This window comes from Myxocyprinus asiaticus, chromosome 7, assembly GCF_019703515.2.
Source record: "Myxocyprinus asiaticus isolate MX2 ecotype Aquarium Trade chromosome 7, UBuf_Myxa_2, whole genome shotgun sequence".
NCBI lineage: Eukaryota > Metazoa > Chordata > Actinopteri > Cypriniformes > Catostomidae > Myxocyprinus > Myxocyprinus asiaticus.
The window spans coordinates 53,051,690-53,070,490 of NC_059350.1; the positions used below are offsets into that span (position 1 = coordinate 53,051,690).

At 39.5% G+C, this 18,801-nt stretch overlaps 1 protein-coding gene and 1 pseudogene across 1 annotated transcript; one reads left to right on the forward strand and one right to left on the reverse strand.

The window, feature by feature from the left end:
• Positions 1–3,446: 3,446 nt before the first annotated feature.
• slc5a3a (solute carrier family 5 member 3a) lies at positions 3,447–5,749 on the reverse strand. The gene has a single exon (XM_051702800.1). It carries the CDS (start codon positions 5,747–5,749, stop codon positions 3,689–3,691), a length of 2,061 nt encoding a protein of 686 aa, XP_051558760.1. The 3' UTR covers positions 3,447–3,688.
• A 3,257-nt stretch (positions 5,750–9,006) lies between these two features.
• On the forward strand, positions 9,007–11,863 carry LOC127443594 (serine/threonine-protein kinase pim-2-like; annotated as a pseudogene).
• The last annotated feature ends 6,938 nt before the right edge of the window (positions 11,864–18,801 follow it).

Sequence of the window (18,801 nt, forward strand, 5' to 3'; positions counted from 1 at the left end):
CGAAAGTCGCGTGAACAAATGATACTGCTATCGCTGTTGCTAACTTTAAAACTAGCGGGTTGATGTCCCGTGTCGCAAATCCAGTGACGCTGGTAGTGACGATTCTCTCTGACCAATCAGTGATCTGCAGGGTTTTGACATCACATTTAGTATCAGTTCGGCTCGCTTGGAACCTCGACCGAGGTGGTACTAATAAAAGTACCAGATACCAGGTACTATCCACAGTGGAAAACCCCCAAAAAGCGAGCAGAGTCGAGTCGAGTCGAGCCGTACCGTGCAGTGGAAAAGCCCTATTAGAGCCTTATGAAAAATATAATAGGCATTGGATCAACATTAACATTGAGAAACATTACATTTAAATCTCATTGCTTTAGCTAGTTAGAGAAGGTTTTAATATTCAGCGCAATGTTATTCGTTTTGCGTGCCCTTCATTTAGAAGTTTCCTGTAGGGCTCGAGGCACATCTGGGGGGGCAATGCTCCCTTTATTTAGTGAATGACTTAACCTCCAGTGTGCTGTCTGTCTGCACTGGTCTCAGAACAGTTTGAAATGCACCTTGTTTTCATCCAAACTCCATATAAATCCTCTGAAAGCAACATTTTCCAGCTTTTGGATGAACCCATGTGATAATGCACAGTAAATATAGAATTTCTAAGGAAGATTTGCGCTAAAGTACACATCAGTGTACATTGTGTTTAGCAGCGTGGCGTTTCGCAATAATCCAATACAATTTACAAAACGGCATATCGGATGAAACTAGAGACTCTAATCTTTTGACTCAAACAGGTTTCAATGTAAAAACTTAATTAGGTTTCTTATCAGATGTAGTTTTGTTGCCGTTTCTCCCAAAGACAAACTCCGCTGTAGTCGGCACCATGTTGTTTTGTCACAAGTTTAACCCTTTACTGACTGCATAGAGTCTCCTGAACTGAAATTAAATTATGCGTTGCGTATACCATATAGGTCGTACGTGGTTAATCTGATCAGTATTTGAAGGCAGCATAAGTCTAGTCTTTGCTGATTTTTACTGTACCAAAATCCAGCACATACAATTTGCTGGTTGGTTGAATTACATCTAAAGGATGAAAGCAGCAATTACTTTATAAAAGTTCTGATTTTCATTTTTTTTTCTCCAAAAGCATTGTAGTTAGTGCATTGTGCTTGGTTCACTTGAATTAGTTTGAGAACATTAGATATGGCCGTCCGAAACTAGCGTCCTTATGAGGTGCCTTCATATCCAAATCACTGCCTGTGAAGTCTGGCTTTCGGATGCAGCCTATTCTGCATTCCTTCACCAAAGCGTGGACTACCTCACCATAAAAGGACCGTAAGAGCGAAGGGTTGCATTTGAGACAATTAAATCAACACAGCAATTACAGAAGAAGACAAATGATTAAAAAAACCTTATCCACTTTATAACTTTACCAGAACAGGCTGAATTAGTTAACTGTCACTTCAGTGAATGAAATGCAATACTTCCACTAATCCCAACTCTTTTTCCTTATTACAGAAAATGAGTAACATTCTATTAAGAAAACAGAAGCTGCAGTATCACAATACTTTAAAAGTGCACTCAGTGATTTTCCCATCATTTAAAGGTTTAAAAAGGTAGTTTAATAATGACTTAGATGCTGTTTTGAAAGAACATTCATCTCATTTCTCGGAATTCAGAAGTTGCTTGTAAATACACAAAAGGTGGCTTTGATATACCAAAACCACAACTGAGATGTGTTCTCTGAAAATAGCACATTTACAATTTTTCCACAAACAAGGGACCTATCCAGCATTTTATACCAAAAGCTGTTGCCTTGAAAATGTTATGTTAGGCCAAATTAGGCAGATCAGTTGTAGCTGAAGACACATTTGAGGTGGATGCGGTTGGGAAATGATAAATACTGCCAGGATACAACAACTTTATTCATGCAGTTGTTTTTCCAGTAGATTCGTCCTTCTGTGCAACTAACCAAATGTAAACCATAAACCTTCGTTGGTGATGTTCCAACAAAGGAAACCCACATGGATCTCAATACAGAAAACCTGGCCTGCTTTGAACAACACAAGCCAAACAAATAGAAAAAGGAGACGGAGAAGTGTAAATGAGTTTATTTCAGTCACTATGCTAACACAGTAAAAATAAGCAAGTGTATATGTCGAGGTCAGGTAGGTAAATATTTAAATGATTTAGAGTTTTTAACTAGTCCATATAAAATCACTGAGTAAAGAGAGGCCAGCACACACAGACACACGAACACACACAAAAACCAAAAGTGTTTTTAATGGGGTCAGTGGTTGGACACTAACTAATACAGTACAGACTTCTCATGGAGTTACAAATTACAGAAATACCATTTCATTTCATTAAGCATGATGGTTTGTGCAGCTTTGGTATGATATGCACCAAATCCAATCTGTAACTTTACAAATAATAGCTTCAATTAAAATAAAAAAGAAATCAAAAGATAAAATCTGAGTGTGGTTTTATCTGTCAATTGCAATCTAATCAATTGTTTTGGTTGCTCTATCAATTTACTACACCCAATAGGGTAGACCGGGGCTAGTTGTCACACTTTTCACTCCAGTGAATCTTTCTCAGTGTAGGTTTATTTTAGAATGTCAATTTCTGCTGAGCCACACACCTCACTCAAAGTCTTGGCTAAAAAAAAACCTATTAAACATTTTTCAAAGATCCAGATCACTAAACACACATTGCCTTTTGTGACAACATGCCCCGATTGTGGGCTTTGTGCCCAATTATAAGGCACAACATGATTCATGAAACAACAAAATGGAAAAAGCACGTACAAAAATATCAAAACATGACAACTTGCTTCTATAAAAAAAAAACAAAAAAAAAACAGTGACAACATGCCCCAGTCTGACTATCATGGAAAATACATTTGTCCTAAGAACACATTTAAACCTTTTGGTAAAAATCTGCCATGATAATATAGTTGACCCTTGCCTGAATGTGTGTGAGTGTGGTATAATTATGTTTACCCAAGAGCTATTACTAAAATACATGGCAAAATATCATTTAAATTAGTATTTTTGTCTTGATTTCCAGTAAAAATATCTAAATATTCTAAAAGCAAGATTTATTCACTTGACAAGCAAAATGGCATAAGATATTAGGTTATGTTTTAGAGAAATCTGACAAAATGTAGTCAACTTTTTAATTAAAACAAGAAAAAAAAAAAAATCTGACATTGGGGTAAGAAAAATTAACTTTTTTTTTTGCATTTGAAATAAGTTTATTTTTCTTACATATTTGGCAAATCGTTTTTTTTGTTGTTCTTTTAAGCATAAACCTCAAAAAATGTAGTCAAAAAACAAACTATCTTATGCCATTTTGCATGTCAAGTAATTTTTTCTTGTTTTAAGAATGTTTAGGTATTTCTACTAATTACAAAATACTAATTAAGAAAAAGATGCAGTGTATAATGATAGAGAAAATTTCCTTTGAAGGGAAGAATTCACAGAAATTATTCTAATTTAAGAACTAAGTGTTTGAAACCAACATACAGTACTGCTAGAGAGACATTTGTGCAAATGGACTTCTGACACCAAATCTTTAAGTTAATGAGATATAAACCTTGTGACAACTAACCCCTGTCTTCTCTACATGCATGTACATATATGTATGTTTGTATGCATGCATGTTTCTACACTACTTCCCTGCTTAAAAAGAATTACAAAGAGAAGTATACAAACAAAAAAATTCCGAGTGTACACACTAACAGGAGACCAAGGTTGAGAATCATTTTGGTTTTAGGAGGCTCCTGGAGCATCTCAGTAACACTGCACTTGTCCTCTTCTCCAAACGGTTGCTCTGCTTTCTCGGGATTTGTATTACAGCCACAAAACCACTCGAAACATTTCACAAATTGCCCCTTTTGTCCACCTACATACCTGTCCTCCGTGCTTGGGTGTTTGTAGATGTCCAGAGACTCCAAGTGGCCATTTGTAAGAATTTCAGGACCAGTTTCAACAGCCCGAGACAGCAGTCTTGTCTCCACTCCATCCAATGTCTTCTCTGTTTCTATTGGAAGCTGTTGTCCCTTCTCTCTTGTTTGAAGACTTGAAGTGTCTTTGGTTCTGTTGTGGAGTCCCCACAAAGTAGTCCTAGCAATCTGTTCCTGGCTTGGTGGATCGGTGCAAAGGCTAACCACCACTGCCACCAGCCCTGAAATCCAGAACAATACAGCTGATACATACATGAAATGAATATCCTTGATGAACACAGGACGGTCATCGGTTTTGTCACAATCAGGCTTTCTATAAACAAAGGCAAGAATCAGTCTTATAGCACCTAAAAAGAAGCCCACAATGCCCCCCCAGAACGCGCCAGTCTCGTTGCAACGTTTCCAGAGTACGCCCAACAAAAAGAGTGCAGCTATGGGAGGGGTAAGGTAATCAGACACTTCCTGAATGTATAGGAACATCTGACCACCTTGCATCATAATGATAACAGGCACCCAGGCTATGCTAAAGGCCACAATGAAGATCACAAACAAGCGTCCCACCACCATGAGCTCTTTGGAGGAAGCCTGTTGGCGCACCATCTGGTAGATGTCAAGGGTAAAGATAGTGCTGGCGCTGTTGAAGATTGAGTCCAGGTCGCTCATGAGAGCTGCGAGCATCACAGCCATCATCAAACCTCGGAGTCCAACGGGCATTACGCTCATGACGAGGCGAGGATAGGCTGTATTGGTGCAGCCAGCTTTGCTGTTGCACACTTGCACGCAATGCTCTGGACTGATGCAAGCAAGCTCATCTGCAAATAGCACACGTGAAATCATGCCTGGAATCACAATGATAAACATTGGTAGGACTTTTAAGACGCCAGCCATCAGAGTCGACCCTTTGGCATGGGCAACATTTCGGGCCGCCAAGACTCTCTGGACTATGACTTGATCGGCACACCAGTACCAGATAGAGGCAGAAGTCTGGCCTAAAAGGAAAGCAGGCCAGGGTAGATCTTCATCCAATGGACCTCTCAAGATCTTGAACGAGTCTGGTTTGGGATGCACAAGGCAGGACTCAGAGTAGGTGACATTTCTCTTTAGGATAATTGCTGTGACATTGGGGACGGCGTCCATGTACTTGGTGCGCAACCCTTCAATACCTCCAACCTTAAACAAACTGATAGCCATGAGGCACACAGCTCCTGAAACCATGAGAAATGCCTGGAGAGTGTCCGTGTAGATGACGGCAACCAGGCCGCCTGTGACTGTGAGAAGGGCCGTCATAGTGATTAGCAAGATTATGGACACATAGAGGTTCCAGCCCAGAGACTCCTGGATGAAGAGCGCTCCGGAATAGAGATCCACGGAGAGCTTGGTGAAGATGTAGAGGAGCAGAGTGAGGGACGCAAAGAACACTTTCAACCGCTTACCACCGAATCTTTTGGAGAGGTATTCTGGCATGGTGTACACACCTGAGTAGATATACACAGGTATGAAGACCCAACCTAGGAGCTGCAATAGCAGGATTGCATTGAATTCCCAGGCACTTACAGCGAGACCGCTTGCAGCACCTGAGCCAGCGAGGCCGATGAAGTGCTCGCTGCCAATGTTACTGACAAAAAGAGATGCACCAATGACCATCCAGTTCATGGAACGACCAGCCAGAAAATATCCACTCACAGTACCTCGATTTGATCTCCACATCGCATAGAAGCCAAAACAGAGGACAAGTACAAAGTACATGGCTACGACGACAATATCAGCTGCTTCCATTGTTGATGCCATTTTTTAATTGGTGATGAAAAAGACAAAAGGACATACAAGATAAAGACTCCAGTATGGCTGATTGTTTGAGGTCTAATTTCAGTTCACTTTCTTGCATTGATTCATATGCTTCAGTGATTTACAATATAAATGATCTACAGTTCAGTGGTCACATGCAGCAATGAATTCTGGAAGAGAGGAAAAAGAAGAAATAGATTAAAAAACAACATTAAACCAATTTAGATTTGGTTATTTAGATTTGGAAATTTTCCAGACATGGTACAAAGCGAGAAAGCAAATATCGATTGATATTTTGGTTGGATCTTTACACATTATGGATGTTTATGCATTAGATAACAAAAGATCAAACCAAGAAGAGGCATTATTTTAAATAAAAATCACCCAAGCAAAACATGACATAACACATCCAGTAAAAATCACATTGACACCAGTTGATTAAAAGTCATTGCAAAAAATAGCCTAGAAAGGTGAAGTTAATTCTAGCAGCATTTGTCAGCAGATGACACTTGATTTGATATTTGGTTATCTAATGCAATTATATTAATATATAATCATTTGGCTTGTCTGAAGTGTCCAAATACTTTGTTGGGGGCCACAGGTACACTTTCTGCAATTTTCTCAATGTCAAGCAATGAAACAATACTCTGCAATGTTTGTAACATGCTATACTTGATCTAAAACTACATTAAACAACATTTTATCTGTACAATTATTATGCATGCTTTTTTTAACCTCATATTATTATTAGACTAAAATATTTGTACTTTTATATGTACACATAATTATCAATGCATTAATACACAACGCTCTGCACACTTATAAAAACTTTTGACATAAAGACCTAAATATCATGTGGTAAAAGAGCTCCACAGTCATGTCAGAAACTGAGACAGCAGTGTCAGAACTTTTGATCGACGTGTACAAAACGGTGTAAAACTCGTCCATACTTACCAGGGTCTTTAAAGTCCAGGCATTCCAGTTGAAATGAATGAATGATTCAATTCACTCTGGACTTGCGAGTGATGAAACCGTTCTCGCCTCCGTCTACATCCGTGACGTCATCCGACCCGCTGCACAAAGTATTGAATAAAAGGGCGCCAATAGCCAATTATGGCCGATGCGTTTTGGAGAAAAATATGTATTTAATAATAAGATACATCCCCTCTTTCAATTGTTTTACTTCAATTAAAGGTTAGATTTTTGTGATTTTTTTTTAATGAAAGATCAAAAGTTTTTTTCAATTTTTTTTCTTATATATATATATATATATATATATATGTGTGTGTGTGTGTGTGTGTGTGTGTATGTGTGTGTGTGTGTTATCCTGAAGCAATTTTGACTACTGTTGTTTATTTTAAAATGTATAAAAAATATACAAAAATAAACATTTTAGTTCAACTACGTTCAAAAGTCAATTTTTTTTGTGTAATTGTATTATTAGATAAGAATATGATTCACAAGGACAACATTAGACATTGTTTTGATGTATATTAAAATAGCCTGTACTCAGCTACACATGAACTTCTATGACATCACAATTAGGGTTGCCATCCGTCCCGTAAAATACGGGATCGTCCCGTATTTAAACGCGATTTGTCCCATATTTCAGATGATCAGATGCTGTCACGGTGAAATCGTTCCAGATCAACATTTAACATTGATATAAGTTGGAAAATTTGCCTACGGTGGGTAAGGGACCGTCTGAAAAGTCCACACATTGTGCTAAAACGAGCTAATACTGTGGAGGATGTGGTAAGGGACCGTCTGAAAAGTCCACAAATGGTGGTAAAACTATGGAGTTTTTTTTTCTATACAAATGTTCAATAAGATTAAACAATGTATGAATACAATCATAAATACAAGTACAGGTGAAGGTAAAAAAGAAACAAATAAAATAAATAAAAATTATATATATAAAAAAGAAAAAACAAATGTATAAACCATCCAAAATGTATACATAAATAAGATAAAGAAGACAAATAATCGAAAAAATTAAAATAAATATATTTTAACATCTAAATTATGTTTTATATATATATATAATCTGTCCTAACTTTTTACACTGTTATGGCTCATTCCAAATTCCAAGAAAACTGTAAATCTTTGTAGTCATTTATGTAAGGTGAATTCACCAATACGCAGAACAGTCAAAGCTCCTAGACAGCTGTAATCGTGGACGTAACGCAGCTCGAATCTCAGTTGCCTCTGCGTCTGAGACCGTCAATCCGTGCATTTTATCACGTGGCTTGTTGAGTGCGTTACCTCGGAGACATAGCGCGTGTGGAGGCTTCACGCTATTCTCCGCGGCATCAACACACAACTCACCACGCACCCCATTGAGAGCGAGAACCACATTATAGCGACCATGAGGAGGTTACCCAATGTGACTCTACCCTCCCTAGCAACCAGGCCAATTTGGTTACTTAGGAGACCTGGCTGGATCGCTTTGTCATTGTTAATATTTCTATCACAAAAATCAATGAGCAACACCTGCGGATCATGCACATTCAGAACTCACTGGTGGGTGTGCCAACTCGTAACTCCTCTGAACATGATTAAACACATTTTCTGTCAATCAGTGTTCTGGCTATTTGATTGAATGATTGTGTGTGGAGACGTTTTCTTTATTTTAGTTGCATGGGCAATGGAAATTCTTAATTTTGTCATTTTAAAAACCTGCCAAAATGGTGTGGTCATAATGACACACACAATGATTCATGAAAATATGGCAAAGCGTTGCAGAGATACAGCCTCATATGCTTTTTGGCGACTTGCCATTCAATTTCTTGGTGCGCTATTCGAGAACCGTTTCGTCTATCAAAAAGCTTTTAATAATGTTTTGTCGTGAGTGTCCCTAGATGATACACGACTAATTTCGTTTAAATCGGACTTACGGCTTAGGAGGAGTTTGAAAAAGTAGGTTTTCAATTAAATTCAAAACGGCGGACAGGAAGTATGGCCGACCATGGAAAATCGGGTATCACCGTACTCGGCATCACCCACAGAATCTAAAGAGCAGTGACTGGACGATAGGCCAAAATAATCAAACGGTATAAGCATTTTTAAACATTTCGTTATAATTTTTGACCACAAGGTGCACGAAAAAATAAGTGGGATTTTATTTAAGTGCAATGACTTACATGAAAACTAATAAAATATTTACAGTTATCTATTTTCATAGACACAGTATCTGAGCTAAAGCATTGAGTAGCATTATTGCACTTCTACTGGCGCGTTTTGCACCGCTTCAATTGTGAATGGAAAACGCCTGTACAAACGAGAAGCGGCAAGATGGCAAGCAAAGCCTTAAAACTGTGGACAAGAGTCCTGAGAGTGAGTTTACTGCCATATCCCACAAAAATACAAACATGCTCTACTTACAATATCCTCAAAATATTACTGCCGTTTTTACATCATCCTGTGGTATTACAAATTAATTTGTAAAACTGTTAATGCCTTGCATTTGTTAAAACTTCAGTGAAACTGTGTCAAATGTGACACTCCAGTCACTGAAATTTCATTTCAACTACAATTTTTATCTTTTAACAGACATTTTCAGCTGATATAAAATCGGCAATGTACTGGGCGAAAGAGCGTTCGGATTCGTCCATGAAGGGGTCCGCATGGAGGATGGCCTGAAAGTATCATTTTTAATTACTTATCTGTCTTATCCTCATCCTTTTGATATCTAGCTCTATCCTTTGCAAGTCTACTTGACCTGTTTTGACTGACCAAACATGCTCTACAAATTTCAAATGCAGAATCCTGTTCATGATTAATGATTGGATTGACATGACCTCTACGCTTAAATTAATTGTTACTAACTGTTACATAAATCCCTATTTTTTTGTTTCATTGATCAGGTGGCAGTGAAATTTGTTCCAAAGTCGGAGAACTTATATCTGCATTGTATGTAGTCTGCACTCCCAATGTTTTCAACTATTTGTCGCTGTTTTCAGTCACATTCGAAAAGACATACTGCCAGTGCGACAATTGCTTCATCTAATCATCATAATAATTTCTTTCTTCTAGCCTGGCCACCCTTAACCCCTCCCCAGGGAAGTGGCTCTGACCATCCTGGCCAACAGGGGCTTCCACGTCAAGGAAATTATTGAGCTGCTTCAGTGGGACGAGCAGGCCAATTATTATGCCATGGTGCTGGAGCATCCCTCACCCTGTGAAGATCTATTTGTTTTAATGAAGTGCCATGGTGGCAGAGTACATGAAAGGCTAGCACACTGCATCATGTTGCAGGCCACATCAGCCGTTTTCATGTGCTGTGACAGTGGAGTGTTTCACTGTGACATCAAACTGCAAAACCTCTTGATCAACAGGGACACCCTAGAGTGAAACTGATTGATTTTGGGTGCGGGGACCTCCTAAGAGTAAGTGCCTACATGACATTCAGTGGTAAGACTTATCCCTTAAAGCTGGACTCTAGTGACGACTTTCACAAACTAACGATAAACAATACTTTTCAGCACTTCTTCATCTTAGTTAATGTTGTTTTAAATATATACCAATACATATTTAAAATAAGAATATGTATATGTTAAAATGAGTTAATATAATATGAACCAACATGGACAAATAATGAACAATTGTATTTCTGTAAACTGACATTAACCAAGATTAATAAATGCTGTTAAAATATACAGTTCATTATTAGTTCCTGATACCTAATGCATTTACTAAAGTCAACAAATGCAACCTTACTGTAAAGTGTTCAAAATCCATTATTACATTTTTACGACGTTTTAAAAAATCGAATCGTCACTCCCTTTCATTCATGCTAATGGCTACAGAGAAAACATGCTGTGGTCATGCAAACTTACACATTGTATAAAATCCCTTGCCTCCAGGCACAGATATACCCCCTGAGTACAGATTAAACAGGAGCTACAATGACAGGCCGGTGACTGTTTGGTCACTGGGAATGCTGTTGTTCACAATGTTGTCTGGGGACAGCATTGATATACATATGATCAATGGGAACTGCTGGAGTAAACGAGGCTTGTCAGAAGGTGAGATCTTCATCACAACAAATATTCTAATCTGTAGTGAGTTCTTACAGCTTAAAATACCAGAAATAAATAGAGCAGCTGTGAAGTTTAAGGTTTTAATCATTCTCACTCATCTCTCTGCACAGAATGCTTCCATTTGATTTTGGCTATTCTGCAGAGTGACACAAATTGGCGAATTAATCTGGAGGAGATACTTCGCCAAAACTGGTTTAAGGTACTGAGCCTTAGATCAGCTAAAATGTATTTTTTTTTTTAAATTAAAATTTTTAAGATTTTGAATAAGATGTACAGATGATAAGTTGTATGTTTATACCTGAAATATGTTTCCTAAAATCTTACTTTAAGAATGTTGTCTTCCTTTTTTTGAATTTGCTTAATGTTGTCTATTGTTACTTGGGGAAAAAAAATCCAATGTTAAAATATGTGTGCAAAATATAAATGTAATGTATTAAAACAATAAACCTTTTATCTTTTTTATTTCAGTTCACAGATTAAGTCGTGGGGAAAAGAGAAAAGAGCTCCCTATCACTGCTGCCCCCTTTTCTCTATTTGTCAGCTTTCCGTCTGGTGGGACGACATGAGTGGTCTCTCCATCCTTCCAGCCTTTGCATCTGGCGGGCCTGGCAAGCCTTGGTTGCGTCTGGCACCTTGGCTTGAGGCAGGAATATTTGTGTCTGGTGGTATTTCTTGCCTAGGGATGCGCACCATCCCCTTGTCTCTCTATCTTGAGGCCACTCAGAGACATTCTCTTGAATTAGAACAACTCCAGACCACACATCTCCAGAAGTTTCTGTTATGGCCGCCAAAGAGATTCCTGCTGTGGCCACCCATCATTAGGTTCCTCTCATGGCTGCTAAAGAGGTTCCTGCCATGGCTGCCCACAGGTTCCTGTCATGGCTGCCCTTAGGTTCCTGTTATGGCCTCTAAAGTGGTTCCTGCCATGGCTGCCCTTAGGTTCCTCTCATGGCCACTAAAGAGGTTCCTGCCACAGCCACCAAAGGTTCCTGTTATGGCTGCCAAAGAGGTTCCTGCCATGGCTGCCCAGACGTTCCTGCCACGGCTGCCCTTAGGTTCCTCTCTTGGCCGCTAAAGGGATTCTTGTCATGGTTGCCCTTAGGTTCCTATTATGGTTGCCAAAGAGGTTCCTGCCACAGCTGCCCAGAAGATCATGTCATGGCTGCCAAACAGGCTCCTGCTACGGCCAACCAGAGGTTCATGTCATGGCTGCAAAAGAGATTCCTGCCACGGCCGCCCAGAGGTTCATGTCATTGCAGCCAAAGAGGTTCCTGCCTCAGCTGCCAGAGATTCCATTCATGGCCCTTTAAAGGGCTTCATGCTACGGCTGCCCAGAGCTCTCAGTCATGGCCGCCCAGAGGTTCATGTCAAGGCCGTAAAAAGGTTCCTGCAACGGCCAGCCTAAGGTTCTTGTCATGGTTACCAAAGAGGATCCTGTCTCAGCCCCCCAGAGAATCCAGACATGGACGTCTAAGGGATTTCTGCCACGGCCTCCCAGGTTCCAGTTAAGGCCATCATAGAAGTTCCTGCCATGGCCACCCTTGCGTTCCTGTCATGGCTGCCAAAGAGGTTTCTGCCCCAGCCGCCCAAAACTCCCTGTCATGGTCCCACAAAGGTTGTTGTCAAGGCCGTAAAAGAGGTTCCTGCCATGGCCGCCCTTAGGTTCCTGTCATCGCTTCCAAAGAGGTTCCTGCCTCAGCCGCACAGATCTCACTATCATTTCCCCCCAGAGGTTCTTGTTATGGCTTTAAAAGAGGTTTCTGTTACGGCCGCCCAAAGGTTCATGTAATGGCCAAAAAAGAGGTTCCTACCTCAACCACGCAGAGGTTCCGGTTATGGCCATCAAAGAGCTTCCTGCTACGACTGCCCAGAGCTCCCTGTCCTGGCTGCCCCAGAAGCTTTTTTTTCATGGCCATCAAAGAGGTTCCTGCCTTAGCTGCCCAGAGATTCCAGTAATGGCCGTAAAAGAGGTTCCTGCCACGGCTGCCCAGAGGTTCATGTTATGGCCCCCAAAGAGGTTCTTGCCTCAGCCACCTAGATCTCCCTGTCATGGCCTCTGAGAGGTTCTTGTCATGACCATAAAAAGGTTCCTGCAACAGCCGTCCTTAGGTTCTTGTCATGACTACCAAAGAGGTTTCTGCCTCAGCCGCCAAGAGAATCCAGTCATGGACGTCTACGGGATTTCTGCCACGGCCTCCCAGAGGTTCCAGTCAAGGCCATCATAGAAGTTCCTACCACGGCCGTCCTTGGGATCTTGTCATGGATGCCAAAGAGGTTTCTGCCCCAGCCACCCAAAACTCCCTGTCATGACCCCCCAGAGGTTGTTGTCATGGCCGTAAAAGAGGTTCCTGCCATGGCCACCCTAAGATTTCTGTCATTGCTGCCAAAGAGGTTCCTGCCTCAGCCGCCCAGAGCTCCCTGTCATGGCCCCCCCGAGAGGTTCTTGTCATGGCCTTCAAAGAGCTTCCTTCCATGGCTGCCCAGAGCTTCAGCAGAAAGTGCAAATAAAAAATAATTCAGAAATTAATATCATAACAGTTGCATTCCTTCAAATCGGAATAATTCAGATTATTACCATTTATGTTTTCTTGTTTGTTATTTCACTTAAATTTTTATGCAGTGGTTTTTAAAAAAATGTCCCTCAGTGTGACACGATTTATTTAAAGAAATCTGTGCACAACAATAACTCTTATTTCTTACATTTCTGTTTCTTCTGACCAAAACACATTGTATGTCACCAATGGAATACAACAAACTCTATGCACATTTTCTTTTGTACCCTAAAAAAGGAGCAGTATATATTAAATATATAATCAAAAATAAAATAAAAAGATTATTCATGCATTAATTATTTTAATCATTTCACAGTCCTAGTTTTATTTAATAAAAGGCAAAGTTCCACATGTTAAATATGTGGAGAAAGAATGTCAATAGACCAAACTGTAGGTAAGTGTGTGCAGAAATGTTGCTGCTAAACTAAATGGATAATCTTGTCTACATTGCATATACTATATATTCAGATACAACAAAACTATGGTAACTTATTATTAGCCACCACTGTCACTTAACTATATTACATTTACACTATATTTGAATGAGATCTCATATCATTTAGTATGATTTTACAGTAACAATAGCTTTAGTTACTATGGTATTTTGGTGGAAATTACGGTTACCATACTAAATGTCTGTCAATGGTATTTACTGTTTTACAAATAAACTTTTCATTTCCACACACTGCTATATAGGTATCACTATCTGTTGGTATTCCAATGGAACTAGATAACAAGTAGTGATAACCTAACCCCCTTATGATATCATCTGAATGGAAAAAAAGAAGTATTGTGTCACCTATTGGACGTAGAAGAGTAAACTGCAAGGAATAGCCAGATGGTGGCAGCATTGTCATTACATTCAGAAATTTCTGTGAAGACCAGAAAAGAGCACACAACACATTTAAAGTCACACAAGATTGATAAAATGGAAGTTAAAGTAGTACATGTTCAGATAAAGATCTTTTTGTGTGTGCAGTAGAGGCCAGGTGTGACTATGTAGGTCAAGACTGCGAGGATAGACACACTGTGAACCAAACCTTCAATACAACACAAACATAAACTCACTAAAAAGTTTATACATATACCTCTAGTTACTGCAGTACAGTAAAAAATTAATTTTAAGCAAAATAGTAGGTCATCCATTTTTTTTTTTTTCCACTAATAAAAAGAACCAAAAATGTACTTCCATGGTTTTTGGACAAGATAAACTGGCATGTACCATGGTAATGCCATTTTAGGACACTATGACAGACTAATGGTATTCTTTGAAATACCTTGGTATACCATATAAATATGATAATATGTGCAAATTGTAATAATGCAAGACATATATATACATTATTGATACTGACAGTGCACTTTCAATATGCTCTAGAGGGCAGAAGTGCTCAAAGTTGACAACAAAGAGCTTGAGTGCTCTGAAACTGTACTGAAGACCACATAAGCTGTCAAGGGTTGTGTGTACACCCTATGGTTATGTTTCGCAATAGCATACTACCATACTACTTTTACTAATTTTGCAGTATGGATCCTGTTTGAAACAATGCCTTTAACAAAGGCTTTACAGAGGTGTTCATCCTCAGAAGCAGCTAGAATCGTTTCGTTTCTATTCTAACTCTAGATACATTCAAATATCCACACAAAATTTGCTGATGTTACAGTGTTGTGAGTGGTTGCCAGGGCACCTTAGAAACTCCTCTGACCGCAGCTTCAGGCCACAGCAGCTATTGAACACATAAATAGAATGAAGAGAAAATAGGTTAGTCGAACCCTAGAGCTGTCTCACCATTGACTTGTACTGATTCTGTGTCTGAGCGAACACATATGACCGTGTGATAAAGAAAGAAACAGGCAGACACAATCTATGTGCAGTTACTTGCCAAAACAAGCATACAGACATTGTGCAACAGACATGATTGATACATCAAAACATGCAACCCGCTGAGGAGAGGTGTGCTATTACTTTTCCAAGCTATCAGACTAAAGATTTATGCCTAGCAGACAATAAAACAGGCAAATAATCCTATAGATTTACATTGAAGGAGGGACCTGAGCCATATCTAGATAGCAGAATATCATAGACTTGGGGTTTGACTCTTTTGACCTGGGCCAGTAAGCAACCACACAGCCACATGCTAAAAACCATTTTAAAAAGTTTAACAAGTTTAGCAGCACATTAAAGATCACCCAGACCACCCTAGCAACAACGTAGCAACACCCTGGCAACCATCCAGAACACCCTATCAACTGCATAGCAATGCACAAAAAAACACTCAGAACACCTTAACAAGCACATAGCAACATGCTAAAAATCACCTAGGCCACCTGAGCAACCACATATTTTTGCAATGCCCTAGTAACCATCCAGAACAGCCTTGCAACTGCATAACAACATGCTAAAAATCACCCAGATCACCCTAACAACCACATAACACCCTGTTAACTATCCAGAACACACTAGCAACTACATAGCATTGCACTAAAAACACCCATAACACCTTATCAAAATCATAGCAATTTACTAAATATCACCTAGGCCACCCGAGCAACCACATATTACTGTAGCAATGCCCTGGTAACCATCCAAAACCTCCTAGCAACTGCATAACAACATGCTAAAATGACCCAGACCACCCTAGCAACCACATGGCAACAACCTGGTAAAAATCCAGAACACTTTAGCAGCCACGTAACAATGCCCTAAGAACCACTCAGAACACATTAACTGTATAGCAACATGCTAAAAATCACCAAGACCACCCGAGCAATGACATACTGTAGCAATGCCCTGGTAACCATCCGGACGCCCTAGCAACTGCATAGAAACAAGCTAAAAAACACTCCAAACACCTTAACAACTGCATAGAAACATGCTAAAATATCACCCACCATCCTAGCAGCACATACTGTAGCAATGCCTAGTAACCATCCAGAACACACTAGTAACTGTATAGCAGCACAATACAAACTATTAAGAAGACTTTAGCAACCAGACAATAATGCCCTAGCAACCACTCACAACACAGCACATTTTGTGTGGATTTTTGAATGTATCTATTTGTTTCATGAAATACATTTGTTTTAGAGTCAAATACAAGCATCAGACACATACTGACTTTCAGTCTTTCTAGGTCAATGACAACCAGTGCAGTTTGACAGCTTGAACATAGTAATACCGTTGATTAAAAGAGCACTTCCGCCCTCAGAGCTACTCTGCACTGGTGAGTTGTAGTGATTCGAGCGCTTGTTTCATGCCATTCTGGGCACAAAACTTCTGGCATGTTAAAATAATGAGGATGTGCTATTTTAGTCACAGAAGGACTCACCAGCTTTTGTTTAATACTATAAAATGGCAGTAGTTTTGGCTGTGCTAGTTTAACTCAAAATTACAATTCAGTCATCATTTACTTACCCTCATGTCATTCCAAACCCATATGACTTTCTGTCCTATGTGGGACATGAAAGGATATGTTTATAGTGGAATGTCCAAGTGGCACTTTTCCACGAGGGTGATGACAGAAATCAGGCAGTATGTTTGGTCCGTTTTATCGAGGTGCACTGTGGAGGTCTCCTTCTGTTGCCTTGATTGGATCTTTATCTCCAAAATGAGAACAGGATGGCTCTCGCTTAATAAAACATGCAATGTAACCACAAATATAATTTCTCTTTCTAAACTTATTTAATTGGATTTCCAAAAAATGCATCATTTTTACACAAAATTGGATTTAAAATTCAAAATGCATATTTATTTGCATAATGAAAACTGGATGCCACTTGCTGAATTAATCATGCAATGTATGTAACCATAGTTTTTAATATCTCTTTCTTGATATATTATCATTTAATCAGATGGGCAAAAGTTACAAAACTTTACACAAAAATGGATTAAGAATGGTGAGATGAGAATTGGACAGCACTCTCGGAATTAAACATGCAACGTAATTGCAATTATTAATATCTCCTTCTTGACTCGTTTAATTGGATGGCAAAATGTTTCCGATATTTTTGCACAAAATTGGATTGAAAGAGCTAAATATTAAAAATGCATATTTCCTAGAAGAGAACTGAACGGCACTCGCAGAATTAAACATGCAACATAAATGCAATTTTTAATATCTCCTTCTTGACTCTTTATTTAGTTGAAAATGAGAACTGGATGACACCGGCCAAATTAAAAATGCAATGCAACCACACTTTTTAATATGTCCTTCTTGGGGGGCCTGGGTAGCTCAGCGAGTATTGACACTGACTATCACCCCTGGAGTCACGAGTTCGAATCCAGGGTGTGCTGAGTGACTCCAGTCAGGTCTCCTCTAAGCAACCAAATTGGCCCGGTTGCTAGGGAGGGTAGAGTCACATGTGGTCACGATTAGTGGTTCTCGCTCTCAAGTAGCATGAGCCTCTGCGGTGTCATGCACAATAAGCCACGTGATAAGATGCGTGGATTGACGGTCTCAGAAGTGGAGGCAACTGAGACTTGTCCTCCACCACCCAGATTGAGGCGAGTAATTGCACCACCATGAGGACCTGCTAAGTACTGGGAATTGGGCATTCCAAATTGGGAGAAAAGGGGATAAAAAAAAGAAATAAAAAAAAAATAATATGTGTATATATATATATATATATATATATATATATATATATATACAGTGGTGTGAAAAAGTGTTTGCCCCCTTCCTGATTTCTTATTTTTTTGCATGTTTGTCACACTTAAATGTTTCAGATCATCAAACAAGTTTAAATATTAGTCAAAGATAACACAAGTAAACACAAAATGCAGTTTTTAAATGAAGGTTGTTATTATTAAGGGAAAACAAAATCCAAACCTACATGGCCCTGTGTGAAAAAGTGTTTGCCCCACCTGTTAAAACATAACTTAACTGTGGTTTATCACACCTGAGTTCAATTTCTCTAGCCACACCCAGGCCTGATTACTGCCACACCTGTTCTCAATTAAGAAATCACTTAAATAGGACCTGCCTGACAAAGTGAAGTAGACCAAAAGATCTTCAAAAGCTAGACATCATGCCGAGATCCAAAGAAATTCAGGAACAAATGAGAAAGAAAGTAATTGAGATCTATCAGTCTGGAAAAGGTTATAAAGCCATTTCTAAAGCTTTGGGACTCCAGAGAACCACCGTGAGAGCCATTAACCACAAATGGCAAAAACATGGAACAGTGGTGAACCTTCCCAGGAGTGGCCGGCCGACCAAAATTACCCCAAGAGCGCAGCGACGACTCATCCAAGAGGTCACAAAAGACCCCACAACAACATCCAAAGAACTGCAGGCCTCACTTGCCTCAGTTAAGGTCAGTGTTCATGACTTCACCATAAAAAAGAGACTGGGTAAAAATGGCCCGCATGGCAGAGTTCCAAGACGAAAACCACTGCTGAGCAAAAAGAACATTAAGGCTCGTCTCATTTTTGCCAGAAAACATCTTGATGATCCCCAAAACG

What these genes read in the sequence shown, in the direction of transcription:
- slc5a3a (XM_051702800.1), bottom strand. Translation starts at nt 5,749, where the DNA reads ATGGCATCAACAATGGAAGCAGCTGATATTGTCGTCGTAGCCATGTAC.